Source organism: Plectrocnemia conspersa, unplaced genomic scaffold, assembly GCF_051122295.1.
Source record: "Plectrocnemia conspersa isolate PC_06_02 unplaced genomic scaffold, ASM5112229v1 ptg000013l, whole genome shotgun sequence".
Taxonomy (NCBI): Eukaryota; Metazoa; Arthropoda; class Insecta; order Trichoptera; family Polycentropodidae; genus Plectrocnemia; species Plectrocnemia conspersa.
The window spans coordinates 21,641,435-21,661,948 of NW_028277177.1; the positions used below are offsets into that span (position 1 = coordinate 21,641,435).

Sequence of the window (20,514 nt, forward strand, 5' to 3'; positions counted from 1 at the left end):
TCAAATCATTAGAGCATTCGCTTCGAAATATTTATTTTACATCAATTGAAAATGCCTAGATACATTTGCAAACATCCTTTAATTTAAAACCGCTAGTGTTACAGGAAAAGAATTCAAATACTACATCATCTGCCGAGAAACAGTATAAATTATTTTGAAGATTAAATATGTTTTCATTACAAAACACTTAGATAAATTTGTAAATACAAAAGTTAATATTGTGGGGCGCCTATTTATTTATTATTGCTAAAACTAGACGGCACTCTGGTAACACTGATGGACAGAGGCGTATGGCTACACTTTCCATTGGCGGATCTCGACAGGAAGATTACAACTGTCGGCGCCTCGGATATCGATCTCTCTTGTCATCATATTTCAACATGAAACTACACTGTACTAACTTAAATAAATAATACTGCAGCGCCACCCAATCTGTGTCTAATTGCCCCTCGTTCGCCAAAATATTGTAGAGGGCCTATTTATATTTATATATTTTCATTAAATTTTATTATGGCCAAAACTAGGTGGCACTATGTTAACACTGGACACTTCTCGTGGTAATTCTGGCGGGCTCGCACGCCGGTTTCCGAGTAAACTGTAATAATATTTAATAAAAATACTCTGTGTCTAATTCTACCCATCACCTCCCGTCGCCAAAATATATTAATTAAAAAAAATATGTTGACTTTAAATCACTTAGGATAAGTACGTCAAACAATTTTTCTATGCTCGTAGAATTTATAAAACATTTTCATAAGAAAATTCATAAAAATAAATAAAATCATATTGGGATGCGCGGACTGATAATTAAAACTCGGATCTAAATTCAAATGTTTTGATTTGCCGTGATTAAAGATTCGGCACACCAATTGGAAAAAGACCACTAAAACTTTCGTTGTCTTTTCGCCTTGTAACAAGGCGGTGTTCGCGAATACACATGGCATGCGAATAAGATGTTAACTAGAAAAATATTAATTCATTTTTGTTTAGGAGTTTAAGTAAATAATATGATATAAGAAGATACACATACATTAAAAAGAAACAATAAAATGGTTTTCATTATTTAATGCAATGAAAAACATAAAACCAAGTTGAATGTTGTGGGAGCATAGATTTGTTTTGGCCAAAGCTTGGCGGCACTTGAGTAGCACTGGCGTGACGGTTATTCTCTCAACTGGCAATCTTCCTGGCAACAATAAAATGTAAAATATTTTTATTTTAAGTCTCGATGAGCTGAAGACAAAATTGTGCTTTACATTCTATCGTTTTCCGCATGGAACGACTACGAGGTGTGTCACTGGAAAGCGGCAAGGATTCCACTCATTGTACTTTCACTGGTCAGTTATATTAGGAGGCTGGAGATTTACTGCTTACATGTGAGTTAGGATTCCTTGTATATTTTGTAAACTTGTACCCATGACATTTGTGTGTAAAAAATTGTTAAAATATTAATTGAAAAAATATTTTTTTTTAATAGCAAAAACATTACTGACAATTATATTTGTTTCCTTTGTATTATAAATAATATTTATTGCTTCTCTTTTTAGAATAAACAGAATATTGCAATTAAAGATTGAAAGTTAAAATAATCAAACCGGAATTTAAATAAGGTAAGTAATATGTAAGTATCGTTGTCAAATACCTGACTAAATAAATAAATAGAAAAATTCATTTTATAATTTATTTTTTATAATAAAGAAATTTACACTTCAACTAATAATTATTATGACAAAATAATACTATGTACGATAGCAGCGTATATTTTTAAGCTGTTCATAGAGTGCTTGCTATTCATGATTTTTTTACATATAATCGCTAAAGTGTGTAATTCTGTAATAAAATTCGTTCTCAACAAAAAAATACGTTTTTATATAAGTATTGTTTAAAAAAATATAGCAGTACATGAACATTGTTATTACATATTTATCTATTTAACTTTGATTAAGGCAGACTTGTAAATATATATATGATACATTATATATTATATATATATATATATGATTTTATAAAATGTAAATGTTGCTCATTTTTAATTACATATATAATTATTCGAATAAATACACATATAAAACATTTCGAAATTTATATAATAAAAAATATTACAAGTATACGTGTTTAAGAAATTGAAAGGCACTCTTTAATTTTAATCGTCAAGGCATTCGCAGTACACATGTGATACGCAAAATTTGAACATTTTACATTGTTCTAATAAATTTTGATAAACATTTTTTATATATAGCTAGTTTTAAGTACAGAATTAAGATTAACACAGAAATTGGAGAACATCTTATTGTTTTACAAAAATAAACGATCAAAAACATGATTTGCTGATTTCGTTGTGATAAAATAACCTATATAAAACACATCCGAGCAATTATTAATTTATTCCTATGGATTACATATACTTTGGTTTTTTTCATATCTTGATACACATTATCAACAAATTAAGCATAGTAACACATATGTATAAATATGGATATTATTTACGTACACGTGAAAAGATTGTTAATAATATTTCGTTTAAATTATACGCTACGACGAGATAAAACTAAAAATATAAAATATTACTAACTAAATAATAAACTAATATAATACAAGTTCGTTAAATTAATAAATAAATTTTATCATACAAATAGTAGCGTTGAGAGTTCTGTACAAACGTTGCAATAGTAACTCAGCCGAATGAGCGATAAAATGCATTGCAAAGTCAGCTGAGAAACATTTTTGTGTAAATTTACTTAACGATTCGTTGGAATGAATAGTGTTTTGTGACGCAATCCGTATTTAAAACTCTCCACTTCACCCGGTAAAAGTTTAATTCATTTGAGACACACGTTATATTAAATATTTACAATTGTTCCGTTTTGCGAAAATCATATTTAGGTGAACATGTAAACAGCTTTGTACAATCAATATTTATGTTTAAATGCTAAGAAATATTTTATGCATTCTTGAAAAAAGGACAAACATTCAGATTCCTATATAAAATTAAAATATTGACTAATTTTTTTTAAACAAATATAAGAGGCAATTATCCATCAGCACATTACACACAATCATCCCATTTAGTTTTAAATAAAAGAGCAAATAGTTTTTAAACGATTTTACCACAAAACGTTACATCAAGCTTTTTGCCCGAGGTGTTCGATTTGATACCATATTTTATACACGTAAGCCTTTTACAATACTACGGCTAAACACAGCGTGAATATCGATGATATGACAAACGACATTGTCACCGCTGATTTCCTATCCGCTCCGTTTCTGCCCTCAGAAATCTCTGCGATGGGAGCTGAAATTTTTAGAATACGTATTTAGATATTATTTTACAGCAAAGTACTAATTTTTTCCAACACCATTAATGTGCATTTTATTATCCAAAACCTCACTGAATGACTTCTATTTATCAATTGAGCATAATTATATAGAAAGCAGTTGCATTTAATTATTATATTTATATAATACAATTTTATGAATGAGACAAATTTTTATTTTGTTGTTGTGCTTTTCTGCATAACTATGCTTAATTATTTCGTATAGAATCAATTCATGAATATTAACAAGTTATTTATTAGCAAATGTATCATTAAGTGAGTTGTATGAATTTTTAATAAGCATGCAAGTGATTACATTACCTTCTTCCAATCTTTCTTCTGCTCTTATTTCATTGGTTTCATAATCTGAAGAGAGAATTAAACACAAATAAATAAAAAAAAGAGTGTAACCAAAATATAAATAACATGCCGTGAATTGAATAATTTGACGTAAAAAACACGCATTGTTGTATTATAAATATTATTTATATGCTTATGTTATAGGGGGAATCTCATAAATTCATCATCATATTTAGGTGGGCCTTGGCCTCATCCAAGATTATTCTCCACCTCGTTCTATCCTAGGCCATGCAATGCCAATCACTGGATTCTTTATAAAACCATTCAGCCAACACAGTCCCTCAGGTTTATAAATTGTTAGTCACTTTGCAGGTTTCAAGTCATCCGTATGAGATAGATGTCCGGTCCGCCTGAGACGTTGTATTTTAATATACTTGACGACGTCAGGCTTCTGATACAACCCATATAGTTCGTTGTTGTCACTACGAAGGCAAGTATGTACTGTCCTTTGCTTGAATATCTGCAGCCGCTGATAATCGCTGAAGCTCAGTGTCCACATCCCACACCCCTTACCAGTCTTATGTAGGCGTGTTTATGTTCTTATAGATATATTGGAGCTTTTAAAGTGTATGCAGATCAAAGAACCACTTGGCTGAAATTAATCTCCTACTAATCTCAGCGCTAATTATTACTAGATGATCAGTCAATGTTTACGTCTCTATATAGGGACGTCATTTGGTGGCATTTTCCCCTCCCCCCTTCCACCCCTTGAATTTGGTGAGAAAAATGAATATCATTTAATGAAATATGAATCTTAATGAAATCAAAATATTAAAAATAACGACCGCTGACTCGCCAAATTTTACCTCCACCCACCCTAGAAAAAGCTGAAATGATGTCACTGATTCTAAACCAGAAATTCTCAGGTTATTCCTCAAAGAAAATCTAAAAAAAGGGACTGAATCTCTCCAGAAAATATTTTTTTTCAGTGAAATGATATTGGAATACGCTTTAACCGGTAAATATATATGTTTACCAGTGAAAATATAATTTATCTGGTGGATGCTAGTAAAATTATATGATTTCAACTTTTCTATATGTAGTAAATAATGCATTTACATACTTATATTTTCACTAGTGAAGTGCAAATAGATTTTCAGCAGTAGATATATATTTTTACTAGCGAAAATATAATTTCACTGATAGGCGCTAGTTAAATTATATACTGCTCTAAAATGTCTATAAAATTTAATTTGACAATTATGAAACGTACATTTGCTGTCAAGCCCAAAACTAACCTAATGAAAGTTCTAAAAAGAATTAAAGTTCAAGAACTTTCATTAGGTCAAGTCCAAAAATACAGTATAGACAGACATCACATCTCACATATTGCTCTATAGTTAGTCTGCACTTCTGCACAATATTACACTGTGTTTTACAAATATGATAGCTATCCTTAACGATATTACTACTGACTTCTGATATGAGTATTGGTTAAAGTGTAATCAAACCGAATTTTGGTCAATAGGAGGGCGCAAAAACATCTATCACTTCTCAGAAGTCAAAAATTCACGTCAATAGCAATAAAATCGTGTCGGCGCTGTCGCAGTGGGAACGCTTGGTAGCAAGCATTCTTCTGAGAAGGCATAATTGTTTTTTATGCTCTTCTATTCGTCAAAATTCGGTTTAGTATGCATCATTCGATTCTCACGTAAAGTCGTAATATTATTTTTCAACGCTAGATAACCGACCGTTTTCACTGTGACAGCTCGGTTTTATTGCTTTTGACGTGGATTTTTGACTTCTGAGAAGGGATAATTGTTTTCTGCGCCCTCCTATTGGTCAGAATTTGATTTAGATATGCTTCATTCGATTCTCACTTATTGAAAGTTGTATTATTGTTATAAAAAGTCTTAATATAAATGTTAGATAGCCGAGCGTTTCAATTTTTATGTTTTTGACGTGAATTATAAACAGAGGCCCTCTTGAATTTTGTCAGAGAAATGCATTGGATTTAATTAAATACTATAAATATTAATGAAATAGAAATATTAAAAAAATGAACACTGACTGGCCAACTTTTGCCCCCCCCCACTGGAAAAATCTGAAATGACGTCCCTGTATCTATAGCTTCTCATAGATTTGCCCGATGTCTAGAAACCAAGGTGTTTTATTTGGTTAGAAAATTGGAAAGAACATTGTTTCCTACACAAAAATATTCATAAAAATTATGATGCAGTATATTATAATATATCTTCAAATCTTTTCAATGGTGAGTTTACGTCAAATTCGTCAAATTAACAAAAACATATGGAAATGAATAACTTAAATAAATTATAAGTTAATGTGCTGTGATTAAAAAGCGCTCAACCAATGTGTGCTTCCGTGTATTCAATGAAGTGATGATGTCCATAATCCAAAATCGTCCCTTTCCCACCGCTCCGTAAAAATAACATAAAAATCTCACCACCATCGAAGAAGTGCTGTTCAGAAAGTTCGCTCCAGCCGTGAGTGTTCCTAGCTCTCAATCTCGCCGCATATTTACCAGGCGTCAGACCTTCGAGAGCGTGTTTAATCGTGTATTTATTTCCGACAGGGTCGTCGATAGCTGGTCGGACAATGACCCAGATGCCGTCGTTTTCTTGGTTGTTAGGTTTTGTCTGAAATTTCATAACGTCATCGATCACATCACACGTCTATCGGTATTGTATGATAAAATGTATTACCTCATCGAGTTTGAAGTAGTGCAGTTCGGCTTCCGTGAGCGGTTGTACTGATTCGATTGTCCATTGCAAAACGGGGTTCGAGCTCTTGGGATCTTGAGAGCCGATAACCCACGTAGCGCGACTTGGCTGCTTTACTAAACGTATGTGTCCCGAATGGGTGCCGTATAAGTTCGAAGCCTTTTATAATTAATAAGAATGTTAATCATATTTGCATATAAATATTTAATTGAAATTGTGTTATGATAGAAAACAACGTACATTGCATGTGTATTTATCAAAGTCGTCAGTTGACAAGTTTTTGATTTTCAAAATGGAATGCGAGCCTTCACTGTCTTCGTTTATGTGATATTTTTCATTCTCGTAGAGCACTTCGTTGTTCTTTCTCCATGAAATGACAGCTCTGAAATGTGAAAATAAAACATGAAGTAAGCCGTTCAAGTATATCCATAAAGAACTACAATGATTTCGTATATATAATATCGAAATACCTTGGATTGCTGCGGACGTTGCAACTCAGCTGAGCGTCATAACCTTCATCGGCGTTAACGGTAGTCTTTTTAATATGTATCTCGGGAGAATCTAAAATAATGAACCATCCATTGCTTAATATGTTTAAAGAATGTGATATTATTATATGATAAACATACGCAAAACTTTAATGAAGACTGATCCGTGCACTGGTTTTCCTACACCGTTATCCGCTAAGCATTGATAGAGTCCAAAATCTTTTCTGTGAGCGTTTTTAATGTAAATGGAGTGGCCTCTTAAATCAGCGTGTTCATTGTCAATACGGTTTCCCTGATTGAAAAAATACATTTGAAAAATCATAAATACGATTCAATTCACATATATTATTTGTAGTAGAATATTACAGATTTGCTCCAAATGATTCTAGGTGTGGGAAGACCTGTAGCGATGCACTGGATGGTCACCGGTGAGTTTTCAACGACTAATCTATCATTGTTTTCCGGTAACATTTTTACGATTACTGGTGGAGTGGCCATATTCAAATGATATTCAACGTTAGCTTTGTTGTTTGAAAGTTTACACATGTATGAGCCGATGTCGCTCGCTTGGAATCTGCTTATGGACATGGTGTTGTTTTGGTACAGATTGTATCTATGTTCGTTGGTCGTTCTGATATTTGCTAAAAAGAGAGTTTCATCGCCCTTTGACCAAATGATATTGAGACTGCCTGTAAAAAGAAAATCAATATCGTTAATATATGCATATTTATACAGCTTGTGTTTAAGTCGCTTCACCATTTAAAATATAATATATATTATTAAAAAATTAGCCCACAAACTCAATGAGACCATGTTTAAAATTTATACTAGAAACTGTTGAATTCATTAAGGACTAGGATTGTCCATTCGAAAACTTTCTCATGAGTTGGGAAGAAAAATTGTATTTTTCGGTGAAGTTATATTTTCACTAGTGACGACCAGTAAATATACATGTATTTCTGCTAGCGAAAATATAATTTAATTGATAAGCGTTATTAAAATGTCTATAAAACTCAATTTTCCAGTTGTGAAACGTGCATTTGCTGTTCAAACACAAACCTAACCTACTCGAATTAAACAAACCCAAATTGATTAGTCTTAGAATTTTCATTAGGTCAAGTCCAAAATACAAACTAAGCCAATTAAGCTCTCAGGAGGAAATAATTTATAGTTAATGTGTATTTTTAAGTTATATTTTCACTAGTAAAGTCCAAATAGATTTTTATCAGTAGATGTATATTTCTACTAGCGAAAATATAATTTAATTGATAGGCGCTAGTGAAATTATATCCTGCTCTAAAATGTCTATGAAACGCAATTTGACAGTTGCGAACGTCCATTTGCTGTTTAAATCCAAACCTAACCTAATAAAAGTTCTAATATATTAGTCTTAGAACTTTTAATAGGTCAAGTCCAAAATATAAACTAAGTCAACTCATCCCTCAAGGGAAAATAAGCAGAAGAAGAAGTGCAGACAGGCGACGCATCTCGCATATTGCCCCATAGTTACTCTGTACTTCAGTATTACACTGTGTTTTAAAAATATGATAGCTATCCTTAACGATATTACTACTGACTTCTGATATGAGAGTATTGGTTAAAGTGTAATCAAACCGAATTTTGGGCAATAGAAGGGCGCAAAAACAATTATCACTTCTCAGAAGTCAAAAATTCACGTCAAAAGCAATACATTATTTTTATATTGAAATATTTACGTCAAAAGCAATACATTATTTTTATGTCGAAATTTGCTTAAAAGAAAATGGCAGTTTAAAGCAAATAAGCCCAATGCGTTACAACGGGATTAATCAATAGTTTAATAGTACAATATCAAAAATTTGCTCTCTTCGTTATTAATTGCATATTGATTTTATTTATGAAAAACTGCAGACTATGGTAAAATATTAAAAAAATTCATATTGCGCGTAAAATATACATTTAAAATTAATGCAATATGTTTTGAATTGATTAATATCCCGGAATCACTGATATTAGTTTTTAAAAATATGTTAAAAGAGGCATACAATTAATAGAACTGTGTATCTCAAATTTAGTAAAAATTCGGCGACAACAAAATAAAACAGTTATAGGTATCCGTGCGGATGTCCATTAATGGTATCTATTGATAGTTGCAAAGCATTTGCACTGAGACCGTTAGACCTGACTTTAATAAAATAAGGCATAAATATCTTCACCCAACATGTGCTAAACACATCATGTACAAATTTAAAATTCACCATTACATACAAAAACAAAGAGTCTAGTACCGCCCCGAGTTATCGGCATTGATCAAAATATTGAGGTTTAGAAGAGATGTTTGACTTTCCCCCATTCCTCACCGCCGTACTTGAGTACCTCTGGCAGGAAATTCTATCAGTACTTAAGCACTTTGCTTCCGTCTTTGAATTATGAGAGTTCAGCTGAACTTGAATCTAGCTGAGCTACGCTGAATCTACCGAGACCCAGAGAAGCCAGAGAAAGGCAGGGGATTTCACTTTGTCCGTTCGATCTATTTAAGCAACTCGATCTTCAATATGACTTTGAGACTACAATGAATATAACAGATTAAAGTAAAATACCCAAAAATTTTGCACTGCGCGGCAAAACACCCGAAGATGCGTTTATAATTAAAGACTATATGATTGTATTGTATAAATATTTCCATGTTTTGTAAGTATTACAAAACATACAGCTAGAAATAATTTTAAAATATATATAAATATGTATGTATATAATGAAAATAACAATAAAAAAAATCTTTAGAGACCATTATATTTCAATTTCTACTTATTTTCTTTATACTAAATAAGAATTCAGCTTCAAAGTATTCTAAATTATTGTGACCGCGTAACACTAAAATTTTAAATAATTTTTTTATGGGAAATGGAAGTTTAAAGAAAAATGTGGTATCTTTTTTAATTATATAAAATATAGAAATATTAAAAATGGTTAAGCGACTTATGTAACATAATATGTACTTAAAATATATTATAATGTATACCTGCATTAACAACATTGCATTGCAACCAAATCGATTGTCCTTCCTCCAATGTGTAATTTCCTGATCGAGATGATATACTTGCCATATCCTTTGGATTCCCTGTTCCTTCGACTTCAACGTCGTCCTCATAGTCGTTATCTTCATCAGCTGCACAAATATAACATATTAGTATTTATAATTATATTAATCATTAAATACAATTTTACTTACTATCATCATTCTGAAACTTTGAATCAGTATCGTCGTCATCGTTGGCGTAGTATTCGTTAGATGACAGTTTCGAATTAGCTGATAAATGATCTGAGCTTTCGTCTTTCAAACTTCGCACGTGCCTTTTCAATTGAATGTAGTTTTTGTGTACGGAACCAGCTTCGACTGTAACAAAAATAAATGACATTTAATAATCATAACTCAAATTGATCTTCAATAAATTATCTTGTTTAGTTTAGAGCGACGTTAATGAATGACATGGGTGTAAATAATTGACAAGATTGAACAGTCCTGCGATTTATTTTATCAGCATTACTGCTCAGAATATTTTTCATTGATAAATAGGTGTTTATTGATAAATAAATGTAAGATAAAAAGAAAAAAATCTTGAATGCGCGTTGCGAAGTTACCTAACCGGTTTAGTTCACAATTCAGGACATAAGTACTTCTTCCGATAAATATGCCCCGGTAAGGAATTTCCTGACTGTTCCGACTCCTGAACGTTTAACATATTTTCGATTGAAAAATGATAGGAATGACAATGTCAGCTCTTTGATTTCAACCGCCTTATGAAAGTTTAATATGCAGGATTGAATCTGTATGCTTTCTTCATCTGACAGTTATCATTCATATCATTCTATCTGGTTTTAAAAAGGGTAGATATAGACTATTGTATATATTCACAGAGTAGCATATTAGTTTAGCAAGAATCATAAACCAAAGACCATTGATCTTGTTCACTATAATATTAATAGAACATTGTCGTTCATTGTTAATTATGTTCGTTTCAGTTGCGAAACAAGACGAAAAAGGTTAACGCCCACTGCTCTATGGTCGAGGCGTTATTTATGTACAGTAAAGATACCTCAACATCCTGCCTCTGAGTACTTTAGATAAATCTGCGTATTTTTAGACGGTACTACTAATGCAACGGGCATTCGGCGATCATCTTCTCTTCATACATACATATCTTCTTTTATCCATGAAGACATATTGTTGAAACACATTTCGAGAACGACTTGTTTAAGTTATTGATTTTCTACTTAGCTACCACGTCAGATCTTTATTGGTTAATAAAGTTTAATTAAATGCAATGAATTAGGCTCTGAGAGAGTGGTACAAGTATGGGCATCTAATCTCTAAAACTCGTCTTAAACTCGAGACGCATTAGCGGTCGGGGTAAATTAATTTATTATCCTCTCACATTGGTGTTAGTTTTGTTATAAATTACTCCTTCGAAAGTAACTGAATATATGCGTTCACATAAAGACATAACACAGATTAGGACCCTCATATAGTTTTATTGACTTTGATTATCGTGATGAGAGAGGAATGTCAGTTCGATTCATCGATTCGATGATGCACTCGACGAGTTTGTTTATTCTTCGGAAAAAATAACATTGCTAAATATGCTTTTATCGTTCTGTTTTGTGATTGCGTTTCATAATACTATATCGGAAGTTCAAAAGGAAGTTATCGGGTCAGTTTTGTGTGTTGTTATTCAGGTCGAATTTCCCAATGCGATTTTTGTTAAGAAAACGAACGATGATATCATTGTTGCTCGACAACGTTATAATCATTAATGATATTATCCATAAACAATGAATGAATTTCATAGATGTGAGCCGAATCAATCGCGGTCAATAATAATAAGAGCGCTAGGTTATCGAGCATTTTTTTCGCTAGTGTCTAGGTCAAAGAAGTATTTACAAAAATATTACAATAATATTATACTACTATTAATTCACAATAAAATAGCATGATTTCAACCAATTTGAACCATAAATTTGGCAGAAGAAATTTGCAAAGTAGATATGATTGTGTATTTAATTTTTTTTGGGAACTCCAGAAACATGATAGAAAATCATTGATATATTTGTGATGAGTATACCACTAAAAATATCATGACTATTAGTTGTTGACATTTAAACGGATATCCAATAAGTTAAAACACTTAGAAAAAAGATCGGAACTACCTGAACAAATCTAAAGTGTCGGTGCATAATGCGAGGGAATGAGTTGCATATTTCTGCCGACGGTATCGAACGTTAGATGCACTGATTTTTTTAATAATCATGTGTAAATAGTCTAACTATATATTGGACCAGAACAAATAGACCCCGAATCATCGCATTTGCCAGACCATTGAAAACCGGACTGGACGTTGACTTCCCACCAAATCAAGGGGTATATAAACCCAATCACGGTTCTTACTGAAGCACTTCTATCAATATCTTCCATTATAAATATTTACGACAATTTAGTTGGCGGAGGGATAGAGCAATAGTTTTAGAAAGAATGTGTATGATATGAAGAATGTAAAATTTAACGTGATGCAGTAATGTTATTTCAGATTTTTCCAGGGGGGGGGGAGGAAATTGGCCAGTCAGTGGTAATTTTTTTATATTTTTTTTTCATTTCATTAAGATTCATGATATTTCATTAAGTGACATTCATTTTTCCGGCAAAATTAAAGGGGGAAGGGGCAAATTCCTCCACTAGCCCCCTTTTTAAATGACGCCCCAAAAAATTAAATCGAGCTGTCGCCTATTCCTATTGACCAAAATTCGGTATGATTACACTTTAACCAATACTCTCATACCAGAAGTCCATCGTAATGTCGGTAAGGATAGCTATCATATTTTTAAAATATGTTTTAAAATATGTAATATCAAAGTGCAGACTAACTATGAAGCAATATGCGAGATGTGGTCTTCTATACTTCTTCCTCCGCTTATTTTCCCCTGAGAAATGAGTTGGCTTAGTTTGGACTTAATGAAAGTTCTAAGACTGTAATCAAGTTGGGTTTGGTTATTTCGAGTAGGTTAGGTTTGGGTTTGAATAGCAAATGTACGTTTCGTAACTGTCAAATTGAGTTTCATGAACATTTTAAAGCCACGTAGCCCTGAAATATCGGTATTGTTTTTCTATTTACATTAATGATTTATAATTTTATAGTAACGAACATATTGTGATTTTGCTAGTAGTGGCCATACCCAGTATGTGTTTTACAAATTTATTTAATAAAACCGTACATTAAAGCTTATTAATCATATAGGAAATAAACTGATAAGACGTTTTAACTTTTTACTTTAAAATGTTAAATTTATTTTTCTTACTATTTTTTTGGTAGCACTTGAAAGTCTGAAATGTACAAATAGTTGAACTTTTTAACGGAAGTAGAATATTTACGGCTGACTCTCGAGAGGTCGACATTCCGGGAATGTTGAAAAACGAAGGGGGAGGCGGTCGGACCGCATTTTATTTAGGAACTCTGGTGCAGCGGTGTTGCTGAAACCACACACCAGTGTTCCTCAAATGCTTCCTGATTCTTTCAAATTTGGAATATTACTAAATACATTGGGCGAGATGAAGGGAATAGACCATAATTTTAAAGCCTACGCTTTGCGCGTGGCAACAATGCATAACAGTGTCCATATCGTAAGCGCATCAAATACGGCCATGAACGCGAAGGTGGATCGCTTTTCCGTATTACCCCACACGAAGAATATGTATTCTATGTATGAAAAAACTATTAAGAATAATGATATTGTTGGAGGTATATAATTATAATGCAAACAATATGCATATTGTTTGGTGCACAATTGTGGGTGTTGTAAAAATATTATTCAGGTTTAAAGTTACATGATAATATTTAACAATTATCTATAATATAATTGTTTTATTTAAAAAACTGTTGAATTTTTTCGTAAATAATGTCAGATTTATATCGTCTTTTTTCTGGCACGAATAACCAAAGTTGTTCAATAAATTAAACACGTAAGTGAATAAAACTTGCTCAATGTACTAAAATCGTGCCAGGATTGAAAATTATTTTTAGTTTTACTTGCGCTTGATACACAATAAGTAATTATGTAAAGCAGTATTTCGCAATATATTCTATACGTGGATTTTTTTCAATTTTCTCCCCTTTTTTTTTCTAAAATTTGGTTTAATTGTAGATAATTGTATTTTTATAAGAGGAGTGGCATCATATTTGTTTTATTTTTAATTTATGCCTTAGAGGAGAAATCGCGGTTTTCTTTTTTACGCATGCGACCTTAACGTAAGAAGGCTGTCTTATCGGGGCTCAAATGACAGTAAAAATACACTTAAAATCGTTTAATTTGTCGAATTTTACTTCTACGTAATATTATTAGTAGATTCATCCTCGCGTTCGCGCAGTACAAGAACGAACAGAGGGGAGTTTCTCGCTCGGTTTGGGCCAAACATCTCTCGGCCATAGCAATTTTTGTAATGGGCATGACCCAAATAAATCGGAATAGACATTAATATTATTTTTAAATAATAAACGGTTTCCTTCGTCTCATTGTCTCGCATTTCAAAACAAAATTAAGGCGCATAGAATCATGGATTTTCGATCGGCACTAAGAAAACACTGAAAAAATTTCATTCGAAATAGTATAAATGAATATATTACGAATATTCAGGCGAATAATTTGAATAATCGAATATTTGATTAAAAACCCAAATTTCGACGTTAACAATTTCCTTATTAAACAATAACGAATAATATGGTTCCGCCCCGATTTATCAAGATTGACTAAGCAATAGAAGACTGGAAAAAATGTTTGACTTCCCGTAATTGTCAAGGGTATATAAGCCTGAACATTGCCGTACTAAGTCACTTCCATCAGGAATATACTTCCTTGAGACACTTCAGTTAGAACTTGACACATAACTACCACTTCGATTTTGACTTGGAATAAACGACATTTCAGTCGAACTACACCAAAACGAGCAAGAAAACCCTTAAAATCTCGAGATAGCAGCTGCTTTCCACTCGTTTTATATGTATTATTGCACAAATAGTACTTCTATGGTTTTTGAATCGATTATTGAAAAAACCATACTGATTTGCTATCATACTACTAAAATCATACTACTTTGGTATACTAACAGTTTTCATTTTGTTTTGTTTTATCGTCATGATACTTCTTCTAAAAATAGAACTAGTACAAATCTCAGCCAAATTCATCATCTTGTTTTAAAATTACATTTATTAAAAAAATCATAACTCCGTTTTAAAAAATCTTAGAGAAAAAGTAAACATGTCAAAAATGTTTATCATATTATAAAGAACAGCTAATTACCATTAGGAATGTTTTCTTATGATCTAAAATTTATTAATGCTGTAAATATGTTATTAAAGATACCCACTATTGTAAAGATTGTATAATAAACAATTGATTGAATATAACAATCGAAGACAACGAACTTAAAAGGATAAAAAATATGCCCATCGCTATGATCGAAGTCTTCAATTTATCTCGAATAAATTGATTGTCACAAAAGGTTGTCCTGTTAACGAAGTCATCGTATACAATGTACGTATAATATACGTACATCACAGACGCGATGCCACCATGAACGACGCCTTTGTCAGGAGCTTCACACAACTCGTGACTTATCCTCGCGCATGAATCGTTCGCCTGTGTATCGAAGGGAATCTATTAATATTCACACGTCATCCTTCTCCCCTCGGCCGAAGATTCCTCGAGGATAATCTTACCGCGTCATAAATTATGCATTCCCTTCGAACGAATGCATTGTCACCGTGCCACCGAGGTTCAGGGTCAGCGATGTGAATATACCGGTGCAGGAGAGAGGAGACGAGATAGGTCAGGGTACTTTTTGACCCTGACACCTGCGAGTCCGGGAACACGGCGCGGCGAAAGTTTACTATATCGCTTTCTATGGTTTATGACAATCTAAAAGGCGATAAACGTGAGAAAGCGTCAGCAAATGCGTGATCTTCCAATATTGTTTAGAAAAAAAATCTTCGGATAGTTAAAACGGCCGTAAAAGAGACGACTCGATATTGTTTCAATCAAGTTATAAAAATACACTTTTTATAGACGATAGATAAAATTAATAAACATAAGCATAAGCCATTTGCCTACCGGAAATTAAAGTCTGATTTACGTGGCTCGTGAAGAATCTACTGATACCACTGATTTTTGACTAGTTACTTGTATAAAACGTTTTAGATTCCACTGTCGTTTAATATCAGTTCAGATTAATTCTAAATCAGAACACAATGCCATTATAAATGGGCTGCATTGCCGCAAACTGGTTTGCTTATTACGTATACCAGTTTTTTTGTCGTTTCATGTTAATCAACTTTTTTTATTATTACAGCCGCAGTCTGAGGTTAAGAGCAAGGTTAAGCTTTGAAAGCATATCGTCGCACATAGATAAACTGCGCTACAAAACCGCAGCAGCAGACTTTCTGTATACCATCGGATGCGAATCTTCAAATGGCGATGCATAAATATTATGACTGAATATGCTTTCAACCAAAGGCGATCAAGTCTATTCAATAGTCGTAAATGAAGTCATGATTTTCAATTTATATATTCGAAAATGCGATGAAGAAACGGGGTATTTTATGACGTGTGCGCTTGTAAAATATATAATGCGATACTTTCAAGAAATAAATCAAAAGTTCAATCGGTTGATTGTTAGTATGGTCTGAATGGCGTGCGAAAGCTGCAGTTTTTGAAAGCATCTGGCGTCCGAGGGGCACGAACGAGCTTTTGCAGCTTTTCATCCGACATGATCGGCAGAAATGTGCGAAAAAGGAAACAATGAGTAAAGAGGAATTTTAATCGAGATCCACGACGGCACTTATATCAATCATCTGTTGAGAAAGACAATGCTCAATTAATAACGACGTTCGTTGATGATGGACGACCACGTCCCTCGCTCGGGTAATCGATACAGAGATGAGGTGAAATGGAAAGATTAATATTACAAGATGATAGTATGTTGTGGCAGTCGTAGTAATATATTTATAAATAAAATACGATAACTTCAATTGAAGACGACCGTCGCCAACTCTATTGACAACCATCTCAGATTTTACGGTAAGATACTCGTGTAAATGTTTTCATCGTGAATATATAATATATTATGATAAGTGATAACATGTTATTAATACATACATAAGTAGGGTAGTTAAATATAGTCCATTAAAATGATTACAATTTTAGATTCAGAAATCCATTCTTTTTGATGTAATATTTGATTAGCAATAAGATCTTTTGATCTCGGCGGTAGCAATATATCAAAAGGTATATATATAGCTTGGCTTAAATACTAAGGCATCCTAATATGTTTCAATAATTTGAGAAATCATTGGTACACAGATTGACAATTTTCTCTACAAGTTTGAGCAACTTCTTCCTTAAGATATTCAACAAATGCCCCATTGAATTATGCAGAAGCGTAGTATTTATAAATAGTTTCTAAAAGGAATCTTTTAGATTAGATTCTAATTCTTATAAATTCATTATTTAACGATTTTTTTTATTTATTTCTATACTATTTGTTAACTTTTAACCGTTCTAATGCCACGCGCCTCATGCGGGGCTCAGTCGCTACACGCCTGTTACACGAATATGTTACTTACGCAATGAAATAATATAAGAAGTATATAAAGTAATCTATGAATAGTTGTCTTAAAAATAGCTTAAATTAATATGCATATTTTCAACGACGCCAAGGTTGCCACTAGTCACTTGCGCCTTTGTAATATATGAAACGTAATTTTTAATAGCAAATTATAATTGGTGTAGAACTTGACTAAAATTTCACGCGTTAAATGATAAGGAGACATACAAAAAATTTTGTATTATTGTTATATTGCTAGTTTAGATTTTATAAAAAAAATGTATTTTTTTATTCTGTATGTTAGTTTGCTAATAAGCAAAAATTAATTCAATATTGTTTTTTTGTGACAATAGCATTTCGATTTTTAACAGTTGAAAATGGCTGGCATTGGGGTCCTGTAGTATGAAATATATCGTGGCATGAAAGCGGTTAAGATATTTTTTTAAATCAGAAATATTCATCTAAAAAACAGACAATACATGTTCAATGTCGAGTATCGTGTTTCGTATATTTTAGAATATTATAATTAAAAGTCCTTCAGCATATGAGACAGACAAATATTTATAATTTATAATACTTAGTATATTCATTATATAATATATTGCAATAAACATGTATATAATTTTTTTTACTTTTTACGCGAAACATATAAACAACTAATTGCTATCATTAAGCCCTTAATTATTCAGTGAACCTTTTTTAATGTTTTTTTGACAGCGTGACGTAATAATTACTGTCGGAGAATCCACTAAAAATATATTTACTATTTGACCTTCAAGTATTTATAAAATGCTTTTAATAATAATTAAAATAGATGACATAAAAATGAAATACACAAAACCAGCAACTGAAATTGAAGGTCACTTTCACCGTCTGAATAATATAGACGACCCCGATCCTTTTATAATCAAGCAGTAAGCAAAAAAAAAACAGGGACGTCATTGGGAGCATTTGGCCATAAAAAATCAGTGATATTTAATTAAATACTATGAATCATAATGAAATATAAATATTAAAAAAAGGTGAAATGACGTCCCTAATTCCAAGCTAGAAATTTTTGGATTAACCCTCAAAGAAAATGTAAAAAATAGTTTTGAATTTATCACGATATTTTTTTAAATATGTCATTTTAGTGGAATCATATCGGAATACATTTTCACCAGTAGATATATATTTAACATTTCCATATATATTATCAAATCTAAAGCTGTTAAATTAATTCTATAGTATAGAGATACCATAACAATAATATAAAACCCAAAATCTTCGGAGCTTTTCATTTGCCATTGCTTTTTGCACTTTGAACATTTATTCTTTAGTATGAACCATATGATGTCAGTTGTTGTTAAACTGTTTCAAGATTATCTCTAATAACAGTGATCTGAGTACAGCGATTTACTTTTTAACTCCAAGCGGAAAAGGCTTAGAAAGATTTTGGAATTTTAGAGAAGAAATTAAAAAATATATTTTCAAGGTGCATTGAATGAATATTTGTTTGTTATTGTATGAAACAGCCACAGGAAACAATATATCACTGGAAGACAAAATAGCACCGTAAGGCCACAATATTACTCGTTACTCATACATAATTCAATCTCGGAGATATCCATCAAGCAAATGTCACTTTCTAAGGACGTATACTATTTTCGTTAATTTTAAGAAGCGAGAGGAGTGATTGACTGGATAATCGCTGCAAGCGTAGAGTGCTTATTTACTAAATAATATAATTTAGTTCCTAGTATTTCCCATATTTTTAATTATATCTACATCCAATTAATTTATGCAATAGTTTCAAATGTGTCCCGCTGTTATAGTATATGCTATGTAACTAAATTTTGATGAATTAAACTCGTCGCTCTCGAAAAATAACACTCAGTATAATATTATAAATTTACTCACACTCAAAACCGTGACCCACATATTATAACAACCCAAACATCCTCTGATCTCACCTAAAGATATTATACATGCATTTATGCAAACTGCATTTTGGTCGCAGGATGTAACCGCATCAAAAATGCGCACCGTTAATGCCAACAGGAATTCCTTAACAATTGCCAAAAAATGAGAAAAAAATATTGGCGACCGCTGTAATAAAAATGCGGTTCGTTGACACTGTAAATGTACGTACATACGCGTATTACTCGCATATAACTATACTAATTCCTTATGATTCGATCCGGGCTCTGAGATTTCCAAACAGTCATCATCTTGACTCGTCAGATTTTTTGAGCCGTTCTTTTTGTCCTTTGTTCAAAACCGTTGTCCGATACGTCGAAACAAATCAATATTCAGATACACGTGTCGATGCGTACTATGCGATGGGAATATTTTATCGAAGCCCGTCCCAAAATGATTGTACATTTTTGAATAAGAAAGAAAATATGCAAACGATTCTTTATGATTAGAGTGAAACAGAAAAATCTGAAAGAAAAATAAAAGTATGTATAATACATTAAATGTCGATTTGATCTTTAACTTTGGAGTACATGATCCAGTACAAGGAATGAAAGCTCATGGTTTTCTTTACCTTGTAAAAAAAATTTTTTTTTCAGAATTAAATCATATTTTCAATGTCGTGCATTTAGTAGATATATTTTTTTTAGTTATAGAGTAAACATAAAATTTCAACCAACATCATCAATGAATAAATAAATATTACACATGAAAGTAGTAAAAAAATTCTTCCAGAAGAAAGTGGGCGTTGATTCAAGACTCAAATAACACATCATATAAACATCTTTTTTTTGGTAACGTTCGCTTTTAGTATACATATTGCGTAACGTACAATTCGATTTCGTTTACGTTTGTAAGTAATTTCAAGGTTAACTTTGCCATATTTAGCACATGTGCAATGTTCTTCATAATCATAGATGTCAATTTTGCCACTCGTTAGAATCTTGTATCGAATAAGCTACAGATTGAGAAAGAGATACAGAAGAACGTGTCGGGGAGTATTGTGTAATTTTCTTTGAGAGCTACGATGGAAGTTCGTGGGAGGAGTTGGGCCAAATATTTTACTGTCATTCACAAAAGCGAAA

General features: G+C 32.2%; 1 protein-coding gene across 2 annotated transcripts in view; it reads right to left on the minus strand.

The window, feature by feature from the left end:
• Positions 1-1,667: 1,667 nt before the first annotated feature.
• LOC148227575 (protein amalgam-like) overlaps positions 1,668-20,514 on the minus strand; it is an 85,225-nt gene continuing 66,378 nt past the window's right edge. Inside the window, exons 3-12 of one of the 2 annotated variants that reach the window (XM_088202283.1) lie at positions 10,058-10,222; positions 9,848-9,994; positions 7,213-7,535; positions 6,988-7,138; positions 6,829-6,919; positions 6,599-6,740; positions 6,341-6,517; positions 6,082-6,274; positions 3,636-3,680; positions 1,668-3,292 (exon numbers count right to left, since the gene is read on the minus strand). In XM_088202283.1, the coding sequence (XP_088058409.1) occupies positions 3,180-3,292; positions 3,636-3,680; positions 6,082-6,274; positions 6,341-6,517; positions 6,599-6,740; positions 6,829-6,919; positions 6,988-7,138; positions 7,213-7,535; positions 9,848-9,994; positions 10,058-10,222 (1,547 nt within the window). In that variant the 3' untranslated portion in view covers positions 1,668-3,179. The remainder of the gene's footprint in view (positions 3,293-3,635; positions 3,681-6,081; positions 6,275-6,340; positions 6,518-6,598; positions 6,741-6,828; positions 6,920-6,987; positions 7,139-7,212; positions 7,536-9,847; positions 9,995-10,057; positions 10,223-20,514) is intronic. The other variant, XM_088202285.1, reaches the window with a different exon arrangement.